The sequence below is a fragment of the Grampus griseus genome (genome assembly GCF_964374135.1).
Source record: "Grampus griseus genome assembly, chromosome: 11".
NCBI classification, from domain to species: Eukaryota; Metazoa; Chordata; class Mammalia; order Artiodactyla; family Delphinidae; genus Grampus; species Grampus griseus.
The window spans coordinates 62,623,596-62,651,063 of record NC_139005.1 but is presented as its reverse complement, the minus strand read 5'-3'; the positions used below and the strand labels follow the sequence as shown (position 1 = coordinate 62,651,063).

General features: G+C 38.4%; 1 protein-coding gene across 3 annotated transcripts in view; it reads right to left on the bottom strand.

The window, feature by feature from the left end:
• The window catches only part of NAV3 (neuron navigator 3), a gene marked incomplete at both ends in the record, with an annotated part of 362,535 nt that overhangs the window by 121,128 nt on the left and 213,939 nt on the right, over positions 1–27,468 (bottom strand). For all 3 annotated transcript variants that reach the window (XM_082666667.1, XM_082666668.1, XM_082666669.1), the window contains one exon: positions 18,631–18,750. In XM_082666667.1, coding sequence (XP_082522793.1) covers positions 18,631–18,750 — 120 coding nt within the window. The remainder of the gene's footprint in view (positions 1–18,630; positions 18,751–27,468) is intronic.

Sequence of the window (27,468 nt, the reverse complement as noted above, 5' to 3'; positions counted from 1 at the left end):
AGGGGGGACATCTATAGCCAATAAAGGGATTTTTTTTTTTTTTTGATGAATCATGGAATCTAACTTGCCATAGTCTAACGAAGAGTATGAGGACACAGCGAAGGTGTGGGATTCTGACAAGTTTGGAATTAAGGGATTAAAGGTCCTGGTAGAATTATATTACTCTTGGGGCTGGAATAATAAAAGGAGGAAACTGGAGGAGTCAGAGTGATTGTTATCATGATACTCAAAACGGTTCCAATGCAGAGGGTGAAACTTTTATCAACAGCAAGTTCTAGGAGGGGATACTGGGAGCACTAAAAGAGTGCTAAGAGAGAATGGAAGGCAAGATCCCTGCAAGGTAAGGTATCAAGGTCCTGAGAAGCTAGGCTGTTGGAAAGTGTGTGCAGACACTGATAACGTAATGGATTATGACAGGAGTAGTGTAAGAGAAAGCGACAAAAACTGACTTAACATCTTGCATACCTGAGGGAGAGTGGCTTAAGGTTCTTGGAATGATAACACCAAGAAGGGGCAGCAGGGGGTCTAGACTGATAGTAGGGGCTTCAAAACTGGATGTCTGTTGGAAAGAGAGGGGAGTGGGTAGACAAGGAGGACGTGGAACCTACATCCAGGCCCAGTCGCAGGAGGTCTGTGGGTGAAGAACTGTACAGAATTAGAAGCCTGGAGGGAGAGGCAGTTTAGAGTGAAAAGACGGTGAAGGGTGTGATTCAAGAAGAGATTACTGACAGAGGCAATTTAGCTGACAGTGGTTTTAAATTCTAAGAAGTGTGGTGAAAGGATTTCCGGTATCCGGAAGGTGTGGAAAACTTGAGTTTGAAAAAGGATTTACAGGACTATATAGCCGTGGGGTATAGGTATGAGGGAGAAACTTTTAATTGTCACACTAAATGTATGTCTTGAAAAGTTTGATGTATGTAACAACACAGTTTGTAAATCAAACATCTTTTGTTAAAATATTAACAGTAGGGCTTCCCTGGTGGCGCAGTGGTTGAGAGTCCGCCTGCCGATGCAGGGGACACGGGTTCGTGCCCCGGTCCGGGAAGATCCCACATGCCACAGAGCGGCTGGGCCTGTGAGCCATGGCCGCTGAGCCTGCGCGTCTGGAGCCTGTGCTCCGCAACAGGAGAGGCCACAGCAGTGAGAGGCCTGCGTACCGCAAAAAAAAAAAAAAAAAAAAAATGTTAACAGTAGGAGGACTACTTCACACACTGCTTTTGTTTAATAATAGATGAACAGAGACCACATGGAGCGTGTCTAGAACAAAATACCAAAGTAGTCAAGGTATAACTAGTTACCCTCATGTTAAAACTTAGCAGAAAAAAAGTTAACTAACTCAAAATAACATGTTTTCCTTAAAACTCGTGCACAGGTATTTTCAAAACGGGTCATTCATTTGGCAAAACAATGGAGGTAAAATAATTCATCGGCCCCTACATTTATATTTGAAAACGCGCATATGCCAGGGAATGAGATAAATTAAAGAGCACCCAGGGAAATGACATGTCAACGTGCTTGTCTTCAGGAAGTTTTGCATTTTAAAATGAAACATTATCTTTACAGGTGGTCAGAGGCAGAAACACAGCACAGGTTACAAAAACACGGGGCTGGTGAATGTGGAGGGCTCAGCACTCAAGATGCCTGACCCTGGGGACTCTGGGGAGCGTCCCAGGTAGCCCCTCTCTTGGGACTGGGAGAAACATCATCATTTCCACAAAGGATGAACAGCACAGTGCCTCAGACAAACCTCTCTCCCACTTCCAGCCTGGACCCTCTCAGATTTCCCAGGTATATAAAAAGGCCTAGGCCAGGGTTTTAAGAGAGAAAGAAGTAAGAGGCAAGGAGAAGAAATGACTGTGGACAGTGAACAAGAGATTGTCAGCAAGACAGACAGCTGACATACGCTTAGAGGAGCGTGAAGGACAGACAGCAATTCCCCCATGCATCTCCTGCCACTCACATCCTGTTAAGGTTTGCAATCACCACCTTGGGGCCCTTGGGTGTGCCGAGCCCCAAGCTCTGCGTCTGTACCAGGGCTGCTACGAGCCTTGCAGAGCTGAAGTAACAGGCTCATTAGCTGCACCTATAAAAGGCATCATAGTGTCTGCTGACTCTGACCAAGAGAGATTCTTTAAAGAAAAGAACATTCCTTTGAGTCTGAAAAATCAACCTCACTTTCTCTTAACATCTTATAATGTTATACAGTTTATAAGATATTAGAGATGTTGTAACAGTGTAAGTAACTGAATGTTTCAAGTACACATTGAAGGAAGACTTATAGATCTTGATAGGCTTTTCTCCTAAGGGGGAGAAAAATCAAATTCTGACTTCTCTATTTCCTGCCTTATTGCCTTTCCTCTTCATATCGGCTAGCTTGTCAAGTAGATACAATCTCTAAAATGCACCAGACCACGTTTATGATGACTAAGTTGCCTGCGGTTGACAGGACTTTGAATTAGCCTGTTTGTTATTATTGTGTGCATGTGCTCAGCTAAATAAAGTCATAAGACAAACAACTTTGAGACAATTAGATGGTGGTGATTGTACCTGCGGCATGCACTTGACTCTCATGATTATTTCTGCAGTGAAGACTACCCATACCATTGCATTCTGCAAAACAGAGCATCACAGTAGGAGAAAACAGTCCTGAGTCCCTAATGACCATCAGTATCCATTTGAACACTATTATCTTACCATGAGTCCAATATCTTGGAAAAACTCCAAGGTAGCAGCCAATCAAGAGTTATGATCTATTTTAGATAGAAATTAAACCACAATAGGCAAAAGTGGTGGTGTGATGAATTGGGCGATTGGGATTGACATGTATACACTGATGTGTATAAAATTGATGACTAATAAGAACCTACTGTATAAAAAAGTAAATAAAGTAAAATTCAAAAAAAAAGAAAAACCAGATATCTCAAGTTAAAAAATAAAAATAAAAGTCATGGGCTTCCCTGGTGGCGCAGTGGTTCAGAGTCCACCTGCCGATGCGGGGGACACGGGTTCGTGCCCCGGTCCAGGGGATCCCACATGCCATGGAGCAGCTGGGCCCGTGAGCCAGGCCGCTGGGCCTGCGCGTCTGGAGCCTGTGCTCCGCAGCAGGAGAGGCCACTGCAGTAGGAGGCCCGCGTACCGCAAAACTATCTCTTCAAAGTGTGGTGATTAAGCCTTTAATCCAAAGAGAACATTTACTCAGGTGAAAATTTATTTTAAAAGCATGTTTCAAGATAGAAAACATTTAAAGTTAATTTAAGGCTCATTCCATATATCACACAGACAACTTAATTTTACAAAAATTAAGTTGTCTTTAGAAAACAGGAGAAGGAGGCCAGCTCTACTTCTGCTGCCTGCTTGCTAAGGGGATGTGATACTCTCCTTTTCCTCTTCCCACTGGTTCTTTGTACTGTTATACCTCAACCTACACCACGTGAGGACCTACTATGGAAGGGATACTTGTAAGTTAGAAAACTCTTAACTATATCCAATCCCTAAACTATTCTAGTCTGAAACAGCAGTCAAGAAAGCCCAGGTATGTGGATATAGTTTGAGATTCTGCTGTCAACAGAATGTGTGTGTGTGGGAGAGGGCAGGATCATGTTCATAAGGTATTAAGATATAAACAAAACGCATTTGGCGTGGTCAATGTGTCCATTCTCCCTGCTTCGGTTCCCTCATTTGCAAAATGCAGAACACATTACTTTGGTTATGAATACAGGACACTTGGCATGGCATCTGGCCTGTAGTTAAACAATGTAAGCCCCCTTCCATTTCTCTACTGCCATGTGCAGGAAAGGGAGTAACCATCACTTACCTTGCATGGAGTGACGGAAACTCCATTTGGTAGACAGGCCTAATCACTTCTCCAGCGTTCTCTTTGAAGATGCTTCTATTCTAGAGGTATGGTCAGTGCACCAGGGTATCTAGTCATTCTCTAGCTAATTAAAGAGGTCTCATGTTTGTTTCCTTATTTTTAAAGATGGGAGAGTTTTTAAAAATTAACACTTCTGTGATGAGAAAGAAAAAAAATTGTGCTTGGCACTATATAAGATTACAACTGTCCTATTAAAGTAGGTTTGGGATGATGGAGCAGGTATCAAATGCTGAATATCAAACAACAAATACCAAAATATACTGCTTCCTTTTGCTGAGAAAAATGTCATCAGTCATGAAAATAACACATGGAACAATGGCAGCCTAATAAGACTTCAAAGAGATAGAATACGATGCTCTATTTTAAAGCACATTTCTTTCAAAATTGATGACTACGGACCAATTTTTCCAAAGACAGTTTCAGGTATATAAGCTACAAATCTAAGCTTTTATATCAAAGAACCTCACATGGTCTTTTCATTTAAAATTTTTTAAAAAACCTCTTTAGAATTCCTGTGCTAACCTATCCTTGCCCCAGCTGTGCGACTCAATGGCATCTCGGCTCTGCATGCTGTGACAGCTCTAGTTACAAAAGGTACGACACTTCCTAACAACAAGGCACATTCACAGCTGGGGATTTCAAATGACAGTTTTATTTTAGAGTCAATTCTGTCTGCTGCTTGGACACAGGAGGGTGTGATTTGTGTGGGTCTTATTCTTGATATTTTTAGGGAATCACAGAGTTAAGGATCTTAACCAGCAGAATATCTGTTAGAAGTACGATGACAATAATTTTCTTTATAATTTTATTTTTCTACATATTGCTGCCCATTTTCTAAAGTGGTTAAATATTCAGATGACTGACACGATGCCATATTTTCTTCTGGGTGTTTTGTAGGATTGAAATGGCAAGCCTTATAGGGTCATCTTTCCAGTTTCTTGGTTCAGTTCTATTTGTTTATTATTACCGTGCAGTGTTACTGAGAGAGAAGCTATGGCTTGACATTTAGAAGGACAGAAAGAGTACGTGTTACTCTACCTCCCGGTGGCAATCAAGTTTGACGTAGTACAAAGAGAATGAGAATGCTATGGTTGAACTGTATGCCACTCTCCTCACCCAGCCACAATTCACATGGCAGAGTCCTATTCCTCCAGCATGTTCAGAATGGGACCTTCTTGGAGATAGGGTCTTTACAGAAGAAACTAAGTTAAAGTGAGGTGATTAGGGTGGGCACTAACCCAATATGACTGATGTCTTTATAAAAAGGGGAAATTTGGATACCCACACACAGAGCAAGACAATGTGAAGACATGAAGAGAAGACAGCCATCTACAAGGCCAGGAGAGAGGACTAGAACAGGTCCTTCCCTCACAGGTCTCAGAAGAAGTCAAACTTGCAGACACCTGCACTTCCTACTTCTAGCCTCCAGAACCGTGGCATTACATTTCTATTGTTTAAGGTGCCCAATTTGTGGGAGTTTGTCACAGCAGCCCTAGCAAACTAATACAGAGAATAAATGTCAGGCCTAAGAATGGTCTAGAACAGGAATCACCAAATTATGACTGTGGACCAAATTTCTGGTTTGAGTGTCTTGACCAAAATATTTTTAAGTGATCACCAGCTAGAATCAAATCCACACATTTTACACCTTAAACTTACACAATGTTATTTGTCAATTATATCTCAATTTACAAAAAGAAGCAAATAGCAATATTCTGGATGATAATGATATTCAAAGACATCCACACATAATAAACTCTTCCATAATGCCTTCAATGTTAACATTCTTATTTACATGCTTCTTTTTCTACCTATAGTTTTAAAACAAGCTCTCCACAAAATAAAGCATTTCATTTATTCACTCATTCAAGTAAACATTAATTGAGTACTAACAGTGTATCAGGCTCTGTGTTAGATGTTGAAAATATAACGTTGGATAAGACATGGAAAAAATATTTTTGATACCATGTGGAGAGTATTGTATAATACAAGAATGCACAAGATTAAATGGGGTTTCGGGACAACAGATGTATATTGACAAGAACTGTATTTGAAACTGGGGTAAGAGGATGAATAGGACACGGTCCCTGTCTTTGGATATATCATAGGTTTGTGGGAGAGACAGACACATAACGAGAGTCTTCAAAACAATATGATGAATTTTAAGGTTGAAGTACACCCAGTACATGGAGAAGGAACACAGAGCCTATTAAGGTTTTGAGGAAAGTTCACAGAGAAAAACAACACCTGAAGTAACTCTCAGCGAATGAGTAAGCATTATGAAGGAAGACAGAAGGGTTGAGTATGGAATTCCAGGCCTAAGCAAAGACATGGAACATCTGATTTTAGTATGTCGATATGTGTATATGTGTGTGGAGGGGGAAGCAATAAATAATTCAATATTTCCAAAGCATAAACTGTGAGGTCAGGCAAGGTCACATATGAGGTAAAGCTGTGGGCGAGACGCCAGGATGCCCAGCTTTGGAACAGAAGAAGGGAAGGAGTCAAAAAAAGGGTGCGATGGTAATTGTATAGATTAAGCACGTTAAGATACAAGTAAGAACTTAGGCAGTGAAAATGCTTCTTTGGCCATGGTGACTAGTTCAAGAATGTGCATACCATAACCTGTCCAATTTTAGTGAGTCTTAGGAATGTCGCAGAAGCTTGCTTCTGCACTGAACTTGAACCTTGAATTATGTAGGACAGGACTCAGATAAAGGGAACCGGATACTGTTACATGCAGCCGCATTCGAACTCTGAGATACTTAGGGACCTCTCAGTTATTGGAACAGAGCATGCTTTTTTTCTTAATTCAGTTTTAATATGACTGTCTGTCATTTACAATTAAAAGAGGCCTAAGAGTGTAACTAGTTATTACTAATAGATCATTCTTTTTTTTTTTTTTTTGTGGTACGCGGGCCTCTCACTGCTGTGGCCTCTCCTGTTGCGGAGCACAGGCTCCGGACGCGCAGGCTCAGCGGCCATGGCTCACGGGCCCAGCCGCTCCGCGGCATGTGGGATCTTCCCAGACCGGGGCACGAACCCGTGTCCCCTGCATCGGCAGGCGGACTCTCAACCACTGCGCCACCAGGGAAGCCCGATCATTCATTTTTATAAGTATAAAAATGAGGCTAAGAGAGCTATGCAACTTTCTAAAGTCATACAAACAGCCATTGTTTAGCTGCGATCTGAAGCCAGGAATCCAAACTTCAAAACCCTTTTTAATAACTAATTATGCTAAATTCTAGATCACAATACCATATTTTTTCCAAATGTATACTGCCTATAGTGATTTAAGAATTTGTAACCAGTAAGCACACGGCAGGTACATGGGGAAAGTAGAAGGTAAACGATGGTCCTCGTTAGATGGACTCATACCTGGTTGCCTAAATTTAGACTTAGGGTCTAAACTGGAGGAAAAGCTGGGAATCTCCATGTTTATTATGAAAACTTCATTTAATTACCCTGTGGTCAGTCCTCCTCTGTGTCCCACACAAATTCTATTTCTTTTCTCCTCCCCAGAAAATAATCTCCGGTCTTTTGCTAAGATAGAAAAGGGGCAGGTGCCCAGTTATTCACATTTGCATTGGGGATTTGGGGATCTGACTGCTTCTTAAAAACCTTTTAACCCAGTTCCTCCTATTTTTACCTCATACTCAGCCCTAAATCCCAAGGTAATTAATCCTAAAATTCCCAAGCCTTTGGGGGTTCCCATGGTGTAAATTGCATTGCTTCTTGCCTTCACCCTTGGCACGCTCCGTGCTTTCACGGGGCTGTTAAATCAATCACCATTCTCCCTCTGTCTTGCCATTTTCCCAGCTTTCCTGCTATTGCTGCCTTCCGTATAGTTGTCCCTTGGTATCTGCAGGGGGATTGGTTCCACCCACCCTCCTAAAATCCAAGGATGCTCAACTCTGTTACATAAAATGGTCCCAGATGGGGAACCTGTGGATTCAGAGGGCCAACTGTACTCTGACCATTGTGGCTTTATGCGTTTTAAAAATCTTTTCACTAAAATATTTGGAGAGTTTCAGTAGCAGCAGAGCTGGTATGATATCTGAATCTTAAAAATCAACTACACCAACATATTCTCAAAATGTAGTAGTTAAATGGAATTTGGGCAGAATTTCTATTGGTTTTTACTATGATCAACCTGTTCTAGCCAACAGCCAATCAAACCGGCTTAGACAGGAAGGACAGAGGACAATCAAATTACTTAGACAAAACTAAAGCTCGAAAAGATTTAAAAATTAAAAAATACATACTTATGAATGTTGTTTTTATAATCCACTTGTTTTGCTTCACCTGGGTTTAAGTCTAGCTCTGCTATTTACTAACGGTGTGAACTGAAGAAAATGATTAATCTCTCTGTGCCATGGACGCTTCATTTGCAAAGAGATGACAGTTACAGTTCCAAATACAGAAGGTTGTTATGAGGATTAAATTAGTTAATGCATGTGAAGTATTAAAAACTATTTCCTTGGTTTCTGCGTTTATGTATATTTTCTTATTTCTTTGGGTTTAATTTGCTTTTCTTTTCCTAACTCCTTGAACTGGAGAATTCCTAACTTCTTGTAAGCTTAGCTCATTGATGTTCAGCCTTTCTTGTTTGTTTTATAAATATAAGTATTTAAGGCTATAAATTTCCCTCTAAACATGATTTTAAACTGTATCCCACAAATTCTAATATGTAGTGTTCTCTTTATCATTCGGAACAAAATATTTTCTAATTTCCATTGTGATTTCTTCTTTTACCCAAATGTTATTAAGAAGTACATTTTCTAATTTTCAAACATACAGAGATTGTCTATCTTTTTTGTTAATGATTTCTAGCTTAAAGCACTGTGGTCAAAGAACATACTCTATAGTATTTCAGTTCTTTGAAATCTGTGGGGACTTACTTCATGGCCCAACACATCTTTTTGTAAATATCCAATGTGTACTTGAAAAGAATGAATTCTACTATTCTTGGTTCTGGTGTTCTATACATGTACATAAGGTCAACTTTCTTATTGTATGGGTCAAATCTTCTATATATTGATTTTTTTGGGGGGGTGTCTTCTTGTTCTATTAGTGACTGAAAGAAGTATATTAATATATCCAAAGATGAAAAAAAGAAATATGTCTAGCACTAATGAGACACTCAATAAAGGCACTATTATCATAATTATTTTTATTTTTATCTAGTAAATATTTGGGTTATCAAGTGGATGTGCCTTGTACAAACTGTCTGGGATCAGAACAGATTATATTGTTAGAGAAACAAGTGATAGGGTTTTGTTCTGTTAAGAAATAAAGCCCCTTTGGATATTTGCTTATGTTTGAAGAAGAAGCAACACAGTTTCAGTCAATATTGTTTACCACCTATTTTGTAAGAAAACCTGGCTGACAAAGTATTTTAAAATTATATCAAACTCATGAATTCTAAGAGTTTACAAAGCCCTAAATATACACTTGAAATTTTAAAAACCTAAAGTAAAAGTAAATTATAAATCTTAAGGAATGAGATTTACTTGGAGAAATAAAACTAAATTTCAAATGCACCTGCGTATATACATACACACATATATATACAAATATGCACATGTGCATATGTGAGGTGTTTACCTTTTAAGAAAAAATACATATAGACAGACAATCAGATAAGTTTCTCCTAATGGCCTTGCCAATAATATCCGAAATTTGATGTATGTCTTAAAAATTTTATGGTTGATTACACAAACTCCTTAGATAAAATTTATCCCATGTGGTAGAAGAGCATGCAATCATTAAAAGTCATATTTTAAAAAAATGTTTAATATTATGGGGTAGTGTTCATTACATAAGTAGGTAAAGAAAGCAGGATAATCTATTGTATAGATGGTATAACCCAAACTGTGCAAACAGCGCGGATGAGCAAGCCTGAGAGGAAATACATTGAAGCAATATTCCTGGTTGTTCCGGGGATGGGAGGGTTATGAATTATTCTTAGATTCTTCTTTATACTTTTACTTATTCTGTGAACTTTTCTCAATAACCACAGAAAAGCTTTATAATAGCAAAATAACTAATTCAGAGAATAAGCACTCATTGGTAATGAAAACACTTTCATTTGCAACTTATCTAAAAAAACATATGGAAGCTCTGTTGATGCTTAAAAAAAGAAAAAATACAGCTCACTGCAGATAACTTTAACCGTTTCAAACACAAATTAAGTCAAGCAAGAAAAAAGAATATAAACGGAGCACATATGACTCTAATAAATATGTCCATGCCACCCACTCAAACAGCTGAAATGAGGAAGGTGCAGAATTTATCAGCTGCCAGCCGGAAGACCTCAGTTTAATGATCCCAAGTTGAATGTCTCACCCCATTAGTTAGCCTATAAAAAAAGAATTCATCCGTAGCTTTTGAAGGGGGAAAAAAACTGTTTCATGTATAGATGCAACTCTTAAATCAAATTAAACAATTAAGTTCATTGACAAAAACCTCTCCCATTTTATTGCTCTTTGTAGGACAAAAAAATCATGTAATATAAAAGGTCCGCATTGTTTTTCCCTTCATATAAGTACACTTTTATTAGTATTTTTCTGTATATAGGATGAATCATATTTCTCCCCTTTCCATTTTTCTATTATTTCCTTGAGCCTGTTAGAAATAGATATTTCAAAAGACATTAGATTTCAAGATTAGGATAGATTTACATGCATAAAAGAACAAAACACTGCTAAATTGCGTTACTGATTAACAAAGTAGTCAGCCTTTTAGAAGCTCCAATGCATGTGAAAATATTGTTCTGTCAATCGTGTTTTTACATTTATTGACAATCTGCAGTAGAAATAGAAAATGATTACATGCTGAAGGAAATTACCAACATTTACGAAGCTGAATAAGGAAGATCTATTCATATTTTACAGGTATGTTTAGCCAGAAAGGGACAACTGAAATAATTTTAAAAATCAGAGTATGTTATCCAGGCATGATAAAACCCGTATCCATATTAATAATTTTATGAATAACAGTAAGAGTACAGGAACTGGATTCAAATCCAACCATTACCATTTATCAACAAAGTGTCTATAGGCAAGTTACTTGATCAAAGGACTGTCTGCCTCACTTATAAAACGGCAGTAATAAAGTGCACTTCACAGGGCTGCCATAAAGGTAAAATAGAACAACGTACTTAACTAGTATGGTATGTTGGTTGCACTACTCGATCCTCAATACAGAGACATACTCTGGCTATTTTTACTGTAACAGCCATGACTCCTCCTTGTCTTCAACATCATCATCACCATCTTCATAAGATTCATAAGCAAATTGTTTTGGAAGGAGATAATGTAAAACTACTTCATAAATAAGAGTACTGGGGACCATCTCCTCTATTGGGAGATGTATTCTGTAATGGTAAAGTTTAGCCATGGCCAGGTTTAATATCAGGGGCAGTCTTACAAAGGGTGGTAAAACTTACAGCCACCTGTATGTATGTTTTAAAAGATACTAAAGGGCTTCCCTGGTGGCGCAGTGGTTGAGAGTCCGCCTGCCGATGCAGGGCACACGGGTTCGTGCCCCGGTCCGGGAAGATCCCACATGCCGCGGAGCTGCTGGGCCCGTGAGCCATGGCCTCTGAGCCTGCGCGTCCGGAGCCTGTGCTCCGCAATGGGAGGGACCACAACACTGAGAGGCCCGCGTACCGCCAAAAAAAAAAAAAAAATACTAAAAGGTATCCCAATCAAAAATATCTACAACTTGGGCTAGTTGTACTGACTAAGTATCCTTTGAATCTCAATGGCTTTTTAGGCTTCATTAATCCCTATTTTAAATTAATCAAGCCTAAAAAGCCCTTCTAATTTAAGACCTTTGAGTACAGGGTCCCCCAGGATTGAGCCCAGAACTTGGCAGAGAGCAGGGTCTCAATACACGTGCACACGTTGTGTACACGTGCACACAATGTGTTCACATGTGTACAGTGTGAATTAATTCTACGAGGGGTGTTACTTAAAAGTATTGGAAGTTTGTAAGATTATTCACAATGAGGTCAGGTAATGCTGAGAATCAGGACACAGGAGAGAAGTTTAGCACCAGTGCATAAGCCTGCAAAGATGAGCAGGGTACCAAAGGGAAGTTGAGGGGGGCAAATAAAACTTTTTCCACTTCTCCAGTGTTTTGCAGTCATCTCTCCCTACTTAAAGAAAGGAGGGCCAAAATGGCAGGTCATTTAATTATAAAATGGAATAATTATATTTACTTAACTACTTTAATCTCAGCCTATTAATCTGTTTTGTGTTTGCTTTTCATTACTATGGAAAGCCAGTAAGCTAATGAAGAAAATACTTCAGATATGGGAATATACTGTTTCTGTGATTATGCGGGAATAAATCAACACAGAATAGAAGGAAGTATTAGAGTGTACATAAACTAGTGACAAGCATCATGAATTCAGACTCTGGAGATATCTGCTTGGTGGCTTGGGAGGAATCTCAGTTGCCTTCACTTCTCTTGTTTGGAGAAGTCGTGAAAATACCAAAGGCCTCCTACCCTTAGAAATGACTCCCCACCTGATTTTATGAGAATTTTCCTTGAGCCTTTTTGTAGAGGCAGTGCAATTTTCTACACATTGATGAAAACTGTGGATTTAGGGTGAAGGGATCCAAAATATACCACTGCAAAGAGCTTTTTCTTTCTTCCTAAACTCCCCCTGTCTGCCTGAAAGTGTCTCCCCAAAGAATTCAACTGTCATAAATCTCCTCCCTGGGAGCTTCACACCAGACAGGACTGACTTCTATCACCAGAGACAAAGGGCACCAAGTAAGAAACTGCCCAAATAGACACTGTCACAAAACGATCATATCTCCCATCTCTTCTTCTATGGTCCCATTTATCTTTCCTGAAAGTCATTTGTTTTCCCAAAAGTGTCCTTCTCCCTGCCCTCTTTTCCCTATGAAGATGTCCCAATTTCTAACCATCTCCCCTTAAATCACATCTTTCTGTGATTTCCTGCATACATATGTGTATAAAAATTTGCCTCTTGTTTTTCTGTCAGAGTAATTTGCAGGCCACCAACCACTAAACCTAAGAGAAAAGATTTCCTCTTCCAGTAGGGGATTCATTATGACTAGATGCTTGGAACTAGACCTCCCTCAATATAGTAAGTTATAATGACTGACAATCTAGAGGCATGTAATATGATATCCTTAATGTCTTTTGTAAACTCGTTCATCAGCTGTGATCTTAGTTTCTCGATTATAGTATCATAAATGAAATCAATCTGTCATTTAATACAATACAATAATAATTTCTATGATATATTGTTTTTATATTTTCAAAAAGTCATGACTAAACATGCAAAAAATAAGTAAAAATATGAATAGTTAAATTGATTCATTTATAATTGAAATAAGCAATCACTATATTTAAGAATATACTTTAGATAACAATGTATAGACAATCCAGAATAGACCTGGTGAAATCTATTATTGCAATTTGAGGAATTTGTCAGTATTCAATAAAGACTGGTACCTGGAGCTTTGTCTTCATCTCTTTTTTTTCTGTTGCGGAGCACAGGCTCCGGACGCACAGGCTCAGCGGCCATGGCTCACGGGCCCAGACGCTCCACGGCATGTGGGATCTTCCCAGACCGGGGAACGAACCCGTGTCCCCTGCATCGGCAGGCGGACTCTCAACCACTGCGCCACCAGGGAAGCCCTGTCTTCCTCTCTTTTGAGACTCATTCTGTCATCATGAGTTAATGGCCACCTGGATAAATCATCTGCATAACCGAACTTTGACTTCTATGACCATTCTACTCTAGTCACTCAGGCAATGACTTACAGCTTGCTTAAATCATCCAGGAAACTTTACCTCTCAAATGTGAAACTTCATATTATTTTACTTTATTTTTTGGCATAAACTCTCTTCACCTAACTTAACCTCTCCATGGAATTTGACACTGGTGCCTATTCCCTCTTCTCTCCATTTTCAAAGTACCAGTTAACCCTATTTGTCCTCACCTTTGTGTTAGAGCTGATTTCTCTACCTTCTTCAATGACTGCTCTTCCCTTATTCCCTTGTTAAATGTCAAGGGTTCATTCTCAAGGCTTGTTTTCTCTCCCTGCATCACCGATCCAAATGAGCTTTTGGCCTGCACAGTGTTAATCCTCAGAGTGTTTTCAACAAAATTAACTATAGTTGCTGCCATAACAGGCCTCACAGCCTCCAGAGTGATGCTATGGCTGGGATACAGACCTTAGATTGGTCTTATCTTGTATTAAAAACTTAGAAACATGCTTAGCTAGTTTTGCCACAATTCCTTGCACCTGCCGGGCAGGCTTCTCATGAGTGGCAGCATTCTCATTCTGTATAGCAGGTATCACCACCAGCGTATTTCTTTGGGAAAATTTAATGGACCTAGGAAGTTTACATGACCATATGTGAGAATGTTCATGGTTTCTTGCTTTATATAAGCTTCTCTGTGATTTCCTAGATTATCTGACTGAAAAAAATGTGTATCTTTAACTTGAAAAAAACGTGTATCTTTATCTACTGATCTCACAGATGTGCTAAGACAGTTACCAATACTTAAAAACTCGGAGAGTTCTCAAAAGAGTCTAGACTCTTGGCTAAACTTTATGGTTATCAAAGGGGAAATGTGGGGGTGGGGGAGGGATAAATGAGGAGTCTGGGATTAACATATACACACCACTATATGTAAAATAGATCATCAACAAGGACCTACTGCATAGCACAGGGAACTCTACTCAATATTCTATAATAATCTATATGGGAAAAGAATCTGAAAAATAATGTATATATGTATAACTGAATCACTTAGCTGTACACCTGAAACTAACACAACATTGTAAATCAACTATACCCCAATATAAAATAAAAATTAAATTAAAAAAATCAAATGGTTTGCAATCCTCAGCCCTCCTTTCTACATTTGTGCATTTCCACAGGCAGCGACCTCTACAGTGGAGGGTAGATGCCCACTTGGACTGGCCATGTTTACCATGTGTCTCTTCTGCTTCACTCATTTCATGTGATGTTCCTGATCCCTGTAGGGTCTGGGCTTATGATATGCATAATACATACATTCACTACTTTAATCCAGCACTTATAGAGACACTGAACCTATATCTCCAAGGATAAAACCACCCGGGAGTTACACAGTTTTATGGACTGAATTATGCCCGTCCCTTCATCCCCCATCACCACCAAATTCATATGGTGCGGTCCTAATCTCCAATGTGTCCATATTGGAGATTGTGCCTTTACAGAGGTAATTAAGGTTAAATAAGGTCATAATGGTGGGAGGAGGCTAGTCCAATACAACTGGGGTCTTTATCAGAAGAGAAACAGGCACTAAAGATCTCTGTCTTTCACTGCAAGAGAGCACAGAGAAAAGGCCACGTGAGGACACAGTGAGAAGGTGGCTGTCTGCAAGCCAGAAAAATGCCCTCATAAGAAAATGAATTTTCCAGCCCTGTAATCATGGACGTGTAGCCTCCAGAACTGTGAGAATACAAATGTCTGTTGTTTAAGCCACCCAGTCCATGGTACTTTGTTATGGCAGTCCGAGCAGAGTACTACATACGGACCAAACCCAAGTTCCTCTCGAAATGATGCCCCGCTTTTGTTCTGCAATGTCTTTGAGTAATACAGTTGGCTGCTGGAAGCCCTCCTCTTTTCTTTGGGGCCATTTCAATCTGCTGAGAAGATGAATTCAGCTATTCTCTATTGCCCATCACATTTTCTCCAGAAGTTGATCAAAGGGGAGCATATAACCTTCACTACAGCAACACGAACAATTCAAATCCATTGCCATACTAGCCAGCTGGGTACTTTGCCATTATATAAGTGCATTTTTCCCTGATATACCTTTTAGAAAGAATATCTAAGAAATATGAAAACACTGCTGATTTTTTTTTTGCATTTAAGCTTTCTTATCAGTGAACTATTGTAAGCCCTATTATTTACCGATTTGCTAAAATGAACCAATCACTAATACATTTTATATTATTATTTTTTAAAAACCTTGACTAAGGTAGCTGGGAAACTAGAAGTACAGGAGTAAAAGACCTAACTCCTCACTCTTTTATATCCACTAAATGAGAGCATTAGGCTAAATGAGCATTTCTTAAAACATTATAGGAACAAATTATCATTATAGAGAAAAGGTGGGGGAATCGATGAAAAAAACTTAAGGAGCAATGAATTAAATAAAGTTAAGCAGGTTTTATTTTAAACTGCAGGACTTCTCAGTACCTTTAGCTATTCTTGTCAATCCTACTTGGAATGGCTATCAGAATTAAGAAAATTTTATGAAACGTTATCCTTTATAAATTAACAGGACTTTCACAACTTTAATATCTAAGATTATGCATTTTAAAACAATAACATCTTGAATCACTTTCTGAATATACAATTTTAAAAGAGCTTGAGATTTAGCTATAATAAAAGAGAAAATCCTAAAACTCCTATAGTAGGATTTTCACTATAACCCTATTGCTGTTTAATACATAAAAGTGACCAAAGCGTTTTTGTATTCCTCAAATTACATAATTCTTTCAAAAACCTTCTACATACTTCTCAAAATCTGAATCTGAGACAATTTATTTCAGGTGCAACACATCATTATTTGATCTAATTTAAAGATTAATGCCATTGTTATTTTGATAGTCTCTTTCACTTGACAAAGCACAGCTAATGAAGTAAAATTTTCCAAATGTTATTTTTTATGTTTACATGTTTATGTTAAATGTTTACGTTTTCATAGGCCTGGCATCTATTTGTTCATTTTAAGATAGTGTTTCAGTAGTTTTGGTGTATACATGAATCGCCCGGTTAAAGCTCAGATGGCTGGACACTGGGTTCGGCGAGTCTTAGATGGAGCTGATAATTTGCATGCCTGACAAGTTCCCCAGTGATGCTGCTGCTGCTGATCCCGGTACCACACTTCAAGAACTATGGCTTTTGCGGGTCCCAATTTATTAGTTGAATACCTGGGTTTTTCCGTTGGTCTGAGGTTCCTCAGCCCAGCTCCAATCTGGAGCCTGGAGAGCTGGTTATCCCAAATGCCTCCAGAGTCAGTCACCTTTGTACTGATTCCTAGCTTCTGCTGTCGTAAATCTCATTTCCCAAAGACCAACAGATTTTTCCTCTCCTTTAATGTGTTCCACTGTCAGCCAACAATGAGTTGGTCATTAGTTTCAAAATGTGGCCCACACTTTGGATTTCTTGCCCTCTAATCACTCCTTCCTGTTTTCCCACATAACTCGTTCCCTCTCTTACATAATATCCTTGCAGTATCTTGTCTCTTTTCCCAGTCTTATTTGTCTCTTTAGTCAACTGGATGCTATCGCTAGCCTATATGAATATATAGCCTATACTCATTCCTTTGTTCATTCACTCCACAAGCATTTGTTAAAAGCTCAATGTATCGTAAATATGATGAAAAGTTTGCATTCCTGAGCTTACACTGTAATGGGGGAGATACAAAATAAACACGTAAACAATAATTAGGAGTGATGTGTACATTGAAGAAAATAATGTAAGATAATGGGAAAGAAAGTGACTGGAAATGAAATGTACCTTAGCTACTCTGGAAACACTTCGCTAAGAAGGTAACATTAAGCTGAAACAGAAATATGATGGAGGCAATAATGCAAGGAATGTAGAAAAGGGCATTCTAGGCAGAGGAGGCATCAATGTGAAAGCAGAAGTCCATCGTGTTTGAAGTTAGTGAGAGTCAGTGAGGGAAAACAGTTGAAGAATAGTTCAGGTGGGGGGTGGAGTGAGCAAAATTTTTCATAAGCCTTTTGTAACCACATGCTTCACACAGACACCTTGTGTACAGCCTAGGAGACTAGCGTATATACAGGATGAGAGCTGGCCGACAGGAGTTAAAACATCAACAGCATTTGAGTAAGGAGGAATTGACGACGAATATCAGAATTCACTGCCTAGCCTTTGGAGTTGGCTATACTAAAATGCACTATGAATTGTACACATTTCTTATTTCAGAATGTGGACACATTAGGTCTTACCCTTTCGTCCCCTTCATAAATGTTGAACTAAAGAACTACTCTAGGTATTGATATACAGTAGCTCTGGAAATAGGCAATCCCTTCCTGCTTAAGAAATTAAAAATTCTGAGTGAAGAGGGGGCAAAATCAGGTCAGAAATATGTCTTACAACATTATTTCACAAAGACAATGTTGTCAAACAGCAGTGATTCTGATAAAATTTGCAAAACAATTCCCAGCAAAATAATAACAAGTATATGAAACACACAAACCTGTAAGCAATTTGAAATATGAAAGAGATTAGCTTAAAGCAAGAGTTGTATGCTTTCAAGAAACCCCTCAAGAAAAGCATCAAACTTATTTTACCTGATAATTACAATTATGTTTTCATCTTTATGTCATTAGCCCCCAGGTAGATCTGAGAGCATCTGAATTGAAAGGAATTTATCAGCCAGGGTTCTTTTCAAGTAAGGAACAGAAGTCTATGTTTATAATTTTGCTTTGGCAGATATTAAAATTTGCCACCATGTAACCTGAAATTTGTTAAATGTTCTCAACAGCAATGCAATTTCTTTCAGTGTACAGAGCTAAAAGTCTTGTAAGCAAAAACACCTTAGTTTTCAAAATGTTCCAAAATAATTATTATATCAAAATAAAAAGTCCTTTGGTTTAATACTGTAAAACTCCTAGGATCTCATTTATAAAATTGCTTTATGCATTCCTCACCATCAAATACGCTGATGACATTACCTGTCTGCATCCACTGTCACATCATGAACCCCTCTCTGGATGACATCCCTGGAAGTCGCTGTGTCTGGTATTCGGTTCAGACTCCTAGTATACAGGTTGAGCCCTCCATCTGTCATGTACCTGAAAATAAATGCCTAATTAATCAACAGAAAATTAATTGACCTCAGCTGTATAATTTAACTTAATAAACAAACGGTGTGCAAAATTTTTAATAATTATGCAAATATGCTCTATTATAGTTTTTCTATATGAATATTCTACTCACCAGGAAGTATTAGAAAATCTTATTAGGAAATTAATCTTCCTTACTGCAACAAGTAACTAGCCAATTATAAGATCTTCCTTTTTCTCCGCTTTGTTATCAATATTTTGAACAGACTTAGAGATAATGTAACTCTTAGCAAAATAAGAGCATGATTATTTCATTTTGTAAACACTATCTTTGAAGCATTGAAGGTCACAGGAGTAATCTTAAAATTAGATTAATTTATTTGATAAATAAAATATATACAGCAATTGACCACTATCATAAAATAATTACTAAGATGTATTAAATGTTTAAGATGTTGTAAGGAACCGTTCTATATAGTTTACATGTAATAACATTACTATCCCCACATTAGTGATAAAGAAAATAAGTAAGCACGAAATGGTTAAGGACTTACACAAGGTCGCTCAACCAGTCCCAGCAGAATTGAGAATAAATCTAGAAAGTCAGCTTCAGAAACCATGACCTTAACCACCATGCACTGCTGTCTGAACTGAAGGACCACATGGCCTGCCCGTTTCCTGTCTCTGAGAACTACTTCCTTGCTATCACAGGACCACCATCTTCACACAGGGCTGGTAGACTCCCATAGCCATGTGACTATTTGATAATCCTTTCTTGGCAATCGGGGATTAGAACAGGTGTTAATCTCCTACCCCATGTGGGGCTAATCAAATGTTTCTTTCTTGAGAAATGGGATTAACAGATAGCTCATCAGTCTTTCTATGTGGAAAGAGTTTATGATAATGAAAACCCAGGAGCTTTGGGTATTTATCTTCACCAGATGCAGAGGCACAGAGAAAGCTGATCAGCAAAGTAGGAAGAATGACACAGGTGCACAAAAAGCACACTTGGCCATGTGGTTTCAGCTTCACAACTTCTCCTGGGGTTCTAGGAGATATCCTTGCTTCCTTGTAATAAGATCCCCAATTTGCTTAAACAAATTCGAGTTAATTTCACTATTTGGAATAAAAATTTTAATCATGACCATATTAAAGATCGACCAAATAGTTAAAACTACGATTATGAAGTTGGCTAATTGCTTACATGATTAGTAAATTCTGTCCTTATTAGTTGAAGGACCTTAAACAAATTTCTTAAACTGTGCCTCAATTTCTGCCTCAAAATGCGAAGAATAAATTTACTGAAGATAGATATTATGGTAATTAAAGGAGAAATACATAAAGCTCTTAATATGGGAACCCTATAAATAATAGTGACTTGTTATTCACAAAGTCTCTCCCAACATATGTTTAAAAGGAAATATATGAATTTTATACACAAAACAAAAAGTCATGCTGTATTATCCTCATAAGGTACTCTACATGGTTAATTTTCCTGATAACCAAAGAATTTAATCCCACCAAAATTAGAACAAAAAAAAGAGTACTTTGATTCCAAAATGTGCTGAAGACTGACATACTCTTTTAAATGGAATACTAGATATGACAACTTTTTTTGATAACTAATTCATGATTATGAGCATCAATTTCCTGTATCATATACAGTGATACTAAATGAGACAATTAAAGATTAAAGGATATTTGTCCTTCGTACTTTTTAATTTGTCAGCTGCCATATTGATGCTGTCAGTGTTCTATTGTTTACTCTTACTTCCAATTTCTTATCTTTTTTTTTTTTTTTTTTGCGGTACGCGGGCCTCGCACTGCTGTGGCCTCTCCCATTGCGGAGCACAGGCTCCGGACGCGCAGGCTCAGCGGCCATGGCTCACGGGCCCAGCCGCTCCGCGGCATGTGGGATCTTCCCGGACTGGGGCACGAACCCGTGTCCCCTACATCGGCAGGCGGACTCTCAAAACACTGCGCCACCAGGGAAGCCCACTTCTAAATATTTTTATTGCTTCTTTTCTTAAGGTGAAGTATATGAAATTCCTGATAAAGTGTTTAGTGAAAAACATTTTTCTCATTCACTCTCCTTTTGAATTTTTTTTAAAAAATTTTCTATTTTATTTTATTTTTGGCTGTGTTGGGTCTTCGTTGCTGTGCACGGGCTTTCTCTAGCTGCTGTGAGCGGGAGCTGCTATTTGTTGCGGTGTGCAGGCTTCTCATTGCGGTGCCTTCTCTTGTTGCAGAGCACGGGCTCTAGGCGCGTGGGCTTCAGTAGTTGTGGCTCATGGGCTCTAGAGCGCAGGCTCAGTAGTTGTGGCGCACGGGCTTAGTTGCTCCGCGGCATGTGGGATCTTTCTGGACCAGGGCTCGGACCCGTGTTCCCTGCATTGGCAGGCAGATTCTTAACCACTGCGCCACTAGGGAAGCCCTGAAACTGTGTTTTAAAAGTTTGGGGATGGCAGAAATGTTCTCTCCAGATAAGTGAGAGACTCCTTTTTAAAAAAACTATCAATATGCTTGATCCTAAACTTAACCTCAGGAGGAAGTTAAAACAATGTATACATGTTAAGTTTTACATCTTATTGGTCTGTCTTATTCATTGGTGTATCTCTAAACGTGTTTAGTGAAGTGTTTTGTATATAGTTTGGTACCAACAAATATATTAAACATTTGTTCAGCTGAATTTAAAAGGCCTCCCCACTGCAGGAAGAAACCATGACAGCAGATCTCAGCACTTTAGCCATAATGGTGATGCATGTAAACAAGAAATAAGATGGAAGATGACTTCTATTAGAAACATAAGCTTTCAATTATTCAGTGCTTACAGAAGAGTAAGTTCTACAGACAAAGGTTAAATGCTTTGAAAACTAATTTTCCAAAGAAAAAAACAACTTTAAAATTTCAATGAATTAAGAAAAAAACCCAACTTTTTTAGGAAGCATTTCAAAGGATACTCATTTTCCTTTGACCCTGGGATTTTCCAGGTAATATCAAATAAGTTTACAACAGGTATTAATTGAACCAAAAATAGTCATCAGTGTCTATTTCCTCTGTTTACAGACACTGTCGCATTGGAATGTTGGTAGGGCATTTTCATAACAGAAAAGTTTGTTATTTGAAAAATATATATGGGCATCACACAAGCAAATTTCTCATTTAAATTTTTTTCTTGAAAATTCTTCCTTCTTTTCAGTTTTTCTGAAGCATTTAAAAATCTAAAATAACATGCATTTCATAGTTCCTCTAGAAAAAATTGCTACAATCCAGGAAATATAAATGTTAGGAGATCATTTTGAAGGAATAATGTAAAATTAAAAAAAAAGATTTCCTAATAATGTTATACCTGAACTTCTAAACCATAAGCTAAGATGAGTTTAAGACGTAATAGTCACAGGATGATTGGTACAAACAAAAAGTTGCAAAGGAAATTTGTGAAGGTTACTGACAGAAAGTAAAATCTCTCAAACTATGGAAGTCTTAGGATAATTTTAGCCATGTTCAAATTCCATAAGCTATAAGATGATTCACATAAAAAACGCAACAGTCTCCCAGAGCATTTCTAACTCTTCCTCCCTTCCACTGCCATCTCTCGTCTTCCTTCTGTTGTAGAAAGACTGCATACTTTGGCACATTTTCTTTAGGTGTGTGTTTTCCATATTAATATTTCCAGGCCATAGTGCTCCACCCTGCGCTAGAATGAGATATTATACTGCTTCCTGTGCACAGATGCGTGGATTTCCCATAACCACCTCAAATACAGCATAAACAGACCATATATTGCCTTTACCACTAAAGCTCGTGCTCCTTTTGTATATACTAATACAGTTATAGGGAAACACACCATCCGCCTAGTTAACAATCTAGGTAAGTGACTTTCTTCATGTCACTCACCACCCTCAATTACTACAGGATGGAGTCTGTTCAGACCTGTGAACCAACGTCACTGTTCTCATTATGTCTGGAATTCACTGAAATAGGAAGAAACTACAAACACCTTCTTTTTGTACGCTATTCAATCTCATTTTCTCAATCAACATAAATGCACACAATTCCACCTCCACAGCAACTCCATGCCTTTTCAAAAAAAGCTTCATATTTAAATACATCATATTTTTGCAAGAGTATAAAATGTAACAGTACACATTAAATAATTGAAAAATAATATCAGTTTTCATGTACCCATAACCTGGCTTCAGAAAGAGAACATTTCCAGTTTCTTCAGTGACCATATAGGCTCATTCCAGTCCTACATTTCTAAACCTCCCTTCTAGAGATATCTATTGCCCTGGATTTTGTGTTAAGCATTCCTTTACGGTTTAACCACATGGGCATATATTCCTAAAAACACACTGTTTAGCATCTCATGCATGTGAACTTCATATAAATTGAATCACACTGTATATATTCTTTTGTGACTTATTTCCTTCACTCTAAGTTACATTTTTGCAAATCATCTATCTCGATATGTATTATTGCATTTTTAATGTTAGTGTTATACAGCTTTGTTTTACAAGCACACTAGTCTATTTATCTGTTTGACTATTACAGACATTTGAGCTGTTTTTAGATTTTTTGCTGTTACAAACAACTCTGCCATGAACATCTGTATATGCATATTTCTTTATGCTCACAGGCAAGAGCTTGTCAAAGGTCTCTATCTAGGAGAGGAATCATTGGGTCAAAAGGGATACATGCACATATTCAAACCCTACTAGTCAATGCCAAAGAGTTTTCAAAACATTTTCAGAATAAACTTCTACTTGTCTATGAATAAGAATTCTCGTGTTGGCTTTAATTTACAAGTTCCAGATTACCAAGCAGGTTGATCAAATTTTTACTTTGTTATAGGCCATTTATGTTTTGTCTGTGAAATGTCTGTTTATGACTTTTGCTCATTTTCTATTGGATTCTATATTTAGTTTTATTTTTTTCTTTCCCCATTGATAGTATACCTTTATTAGTTGTACATCTTGTATATGTTTGTGGCTTATGTGGGGTTTTATCCTGACATTTTTCTCTTAATTATTTTTATGTGAAATTAATTCTTCAGAATAAAAAGAAACTTGATCTAGATACCTTTCTAACCACACACGGTAAATGCTTCTGTTATTTTTGTGTAGTGTTTTAGAATGTGATAATTAGCTTTTTTGAGATTTTTGGACTCTGTTCCCATCTCCCACTTTTATCTGGACCTTCTCTATCTTCACTTTTATTGCTACATCCTGTTCAGTCTGCTTCTACTCCTGGAAGTTTTCCCTCAGTGTGGGGTCCTGTCCTGGAAGGGAGCTGTGGCTGGAGAGTTTAATGAATACATGGGGACAAGATTGCTCCACTCCCTTCAGATGTGACCTTCAGCCCTTACTGTCTCTGGCTGGTCAAGTGGTCAAAACCTTCCCAGCTTCAGCTGCTATCTTCAGATAAGCCCTGTGTGTTTTCTAGTCAGTTTCTCTTGGCTATTTTGTGGTTCTTCTGTTCTCAGTGTCATCAGACACCCCACTACTACCTTCTGTTTCTTCGTACACAGATGCTGATATCATTCTGCTCCTTTGGCTCTTGACTGTTTGTCCTTCACTGCTTATACCTGGGGTTTGAGGTGATACCTTGTCATCATCTTTTTTCAACAACGATCATGGTTTTTCCCCGTGGTTTTGCTATCTAGTTGTTTTGTCTATTTTTGTGGGTATTTGGAAAGATTCACCTATGCCCCTACCATAGCTTCCTAGAATTCCGTTTTTACATTCAATATCTTATATCAGAAACTGTATATAACAATTAGCTATTAGTTATGACATGAAAACACAGGGCATCTAAAATGTGTGTGTGTGTTTTCAACCTCTAAGGAACTTTAGTTCAGCGCTTAGAACACAGATCATGAACACAGATAATATTAAGGATTGTCCCCTTGATCAAAGGTGCTAGCTAGCTAAGAAAACTATACTAATAATGAATGATTGCTGTGAAGCTCTGTTATGTTTGTTTGTAAAAATCAACTCCTAGGAGAGAAATGTGGGCAAGTAGACATGTAGACAACTTCACAGGGTCAGTATGTCAAGATGGTTAAGAGTGCAGACTGGAGCCAGACTGCTTTTAAGTTCAAGTCCAGCACTGCATGCATCAAGAAAGTCTGAATTCTCAGAATGCCAATGAACTAACTTTCTGAGTTCTACCTAAAGTTACTTAACCTACCCATGCCTCAGTTGTTTCATCTGTAAAATGGAGATAGTAATGATATGCTTATCTCTTACAGTTATGGTGACCTAGCACATAATAAGTGCTATATAAGTGTCGACTAACGTTACTGGCTATTTTTTCCATTAGCATTTCTACATTCACTAAAAATAACTCTCATATCTTGAATATGAAATGAATAGAAGCATTGTGATTAGGAATATGTGGTTTCCCATGTACATCCTTTTAACCCAACTCAAGTAACCCTGCCCTTCCCAATGTCTTGAATGCTTCAGTTATCACAAAGTTTCCTAAAGCAGAATTGTGGGAGCATCAGGGGATTAAAGCAGCATTAAAGTATCCATTTCCCTTTTAAAAAGTGTCATTCTCCAGAATTAAATCACTTTGCGTTTGGGCCATTTAAAGCAGGATTTTAGGTTATATTCTTGGCCCAACTATTTATCACTGTGACACCTGCAGATAACTTCAATTTCCACCCAATTAAAATATGTAACTTTTCCCCCAGTTTTCCAGGATGTTCTTTTTTTTTGCTTTACACATGGAGACTGTTTCAAAGAGATTCATTATAAGTAAGAAGCCTTCCTCTGACTAATTCCTAATTACTGGCAGATTCACATTCCCAAGTGCTTAAAGTAATTTTTGGAAGAGAAGAAAGAGATAAGCCTTTGCATGCTTCAAGAAATCTCGAATTCTCAGAATGCCGATTAACTAATTTTCTGAGTTCTACCTGAAGTATGTGAAAAAAATGAAACTCGGGCTTCCCTGGTGGCGCAGTGGTTGAGAGTCCACCTGCCGATGCAGGGGACACGGGTTCGTGCCCCGGTCCGGGAAGATCCCACGTGCCGCGGAGCGGCTGGGCCCGTGAGCCATGGCCGCTGAGCCTGCGCGTCCGGAGCCTGTGCTCCGCAATGGGAGAGAACACAACAGTGAGAGGCCCGCGTACCACAACAACAACAAAAAAAATGAAACTCCTTTCCCATTTACTTCATGACATTCCTTCTTGCATGAGAAGAATATCCAAGATTAAACATCTTCATTCATTGCTTTGTCTTTTGAGCCTTTTTTGTCCCTTTAATCACTAAAACATACTTTAAAAAATTGGGAACAGACAGTTAACTTTGTGATTCAATTTTTTTCGTGAATTGTAGCACAGACTTTTCTATGCCCTTTTTTCTTAAAGAAAACATCAAATTAAAATTCCCCTGGGATATCTTCCTATCTTTTAACTTTAGGCTGACAAATCGGGCTGCATCCCACTGATGTTGACAATGGTACACTACATCTGCTGGTGAGCAATGAGGAAGTACAGCATATCCTGGGTGTCCTCCTCATAACACCCCAGTCACCCTTGAGCTGAGACCGGCGACACTGCCTGCTGACCACGTCTAGTCATGCTCCATCCAGGGGACAGAACTCTGAGTCATTCTTTAAATTTCAGTGTCCTGTACTCTATCATGGGAAAGAGAACATGTATAAGGCCAAGCAGATAAACATCATCAGAGGAAGTTTTCAAATAGGATTTGTGTTATTTTTACTTAGTTTTTTTTTTTTCTTCTTCTTCTGCTTTAGACACTGAGTATGAAAGACTCAACACAAAGCATGCAGACCACTAATGCGTTCTTACATGGACTCATTTGTGGGACTATTCAAGACCTCCTCTGAAAGGCCAACAGAGAACAAAACTGGAGAACAGACGTGAGAATCAGGTTTCCAGTGAGGCAGGAAACAAGTAGGAAGTACAAAGAATATACCAGTATCTTAAAAATCTCTCATTAGTTCTGCAGAGACTAGCCAGCTCTCATCAAACCAATTTCCTCTTCCTCCTGGGCACGAAGATGAACATTGGTTCCTGGCCTTGCTGTCAGTGAGATGGGGCTGCAGCAGTTCTGGGTAAGGAAATGTGGGTAGAAGTCATAACCCCCACTTCCAGACCTGGTACATATGAACTATTCTTACACCATGGTTCTTTCTCTCTTTTGTCATCGGTCTGTTGAAATCAACACCCAGGGTGACGTCGGCAGTCTGGTTGGATAATAGCAGAGTTACCTACCATCCATCTTAGTTCCCAACTGATGATCAGAAACACTAGGAGGGGTTTTATGTGAAGGAGGAATTAACTTCTTTGTGTTAAGTTACTGAGATTTTGAGATTTCTGTGTTACAGAAGTTAGTTGCCTAATACCGCTAGAGTCCTGGAAAATACAAAATGCTCCTGACTATAGGTATGCTGGTAAAATATACTACTATAAGCAGAACTCAGTTTTTTAAAAAATGACTTTCAAAAACCCCTTATCTAAGAATGTATATACATACACACGTACATACATATGTACACATATTACTATTCATTTATTGAATAAATGAGCAACTATAAAAATATAAAAACACTAACGTGAGTATTTGTGGGCCAGTACTGTGTCTATATTGTTCACCACTGAACACACAGTGCCTAGAATGTTGCTTGGCACATAGGAAGAATGCAACAAATATTTTTGAACACATACATACATACACACATACATAATTCAGCTCA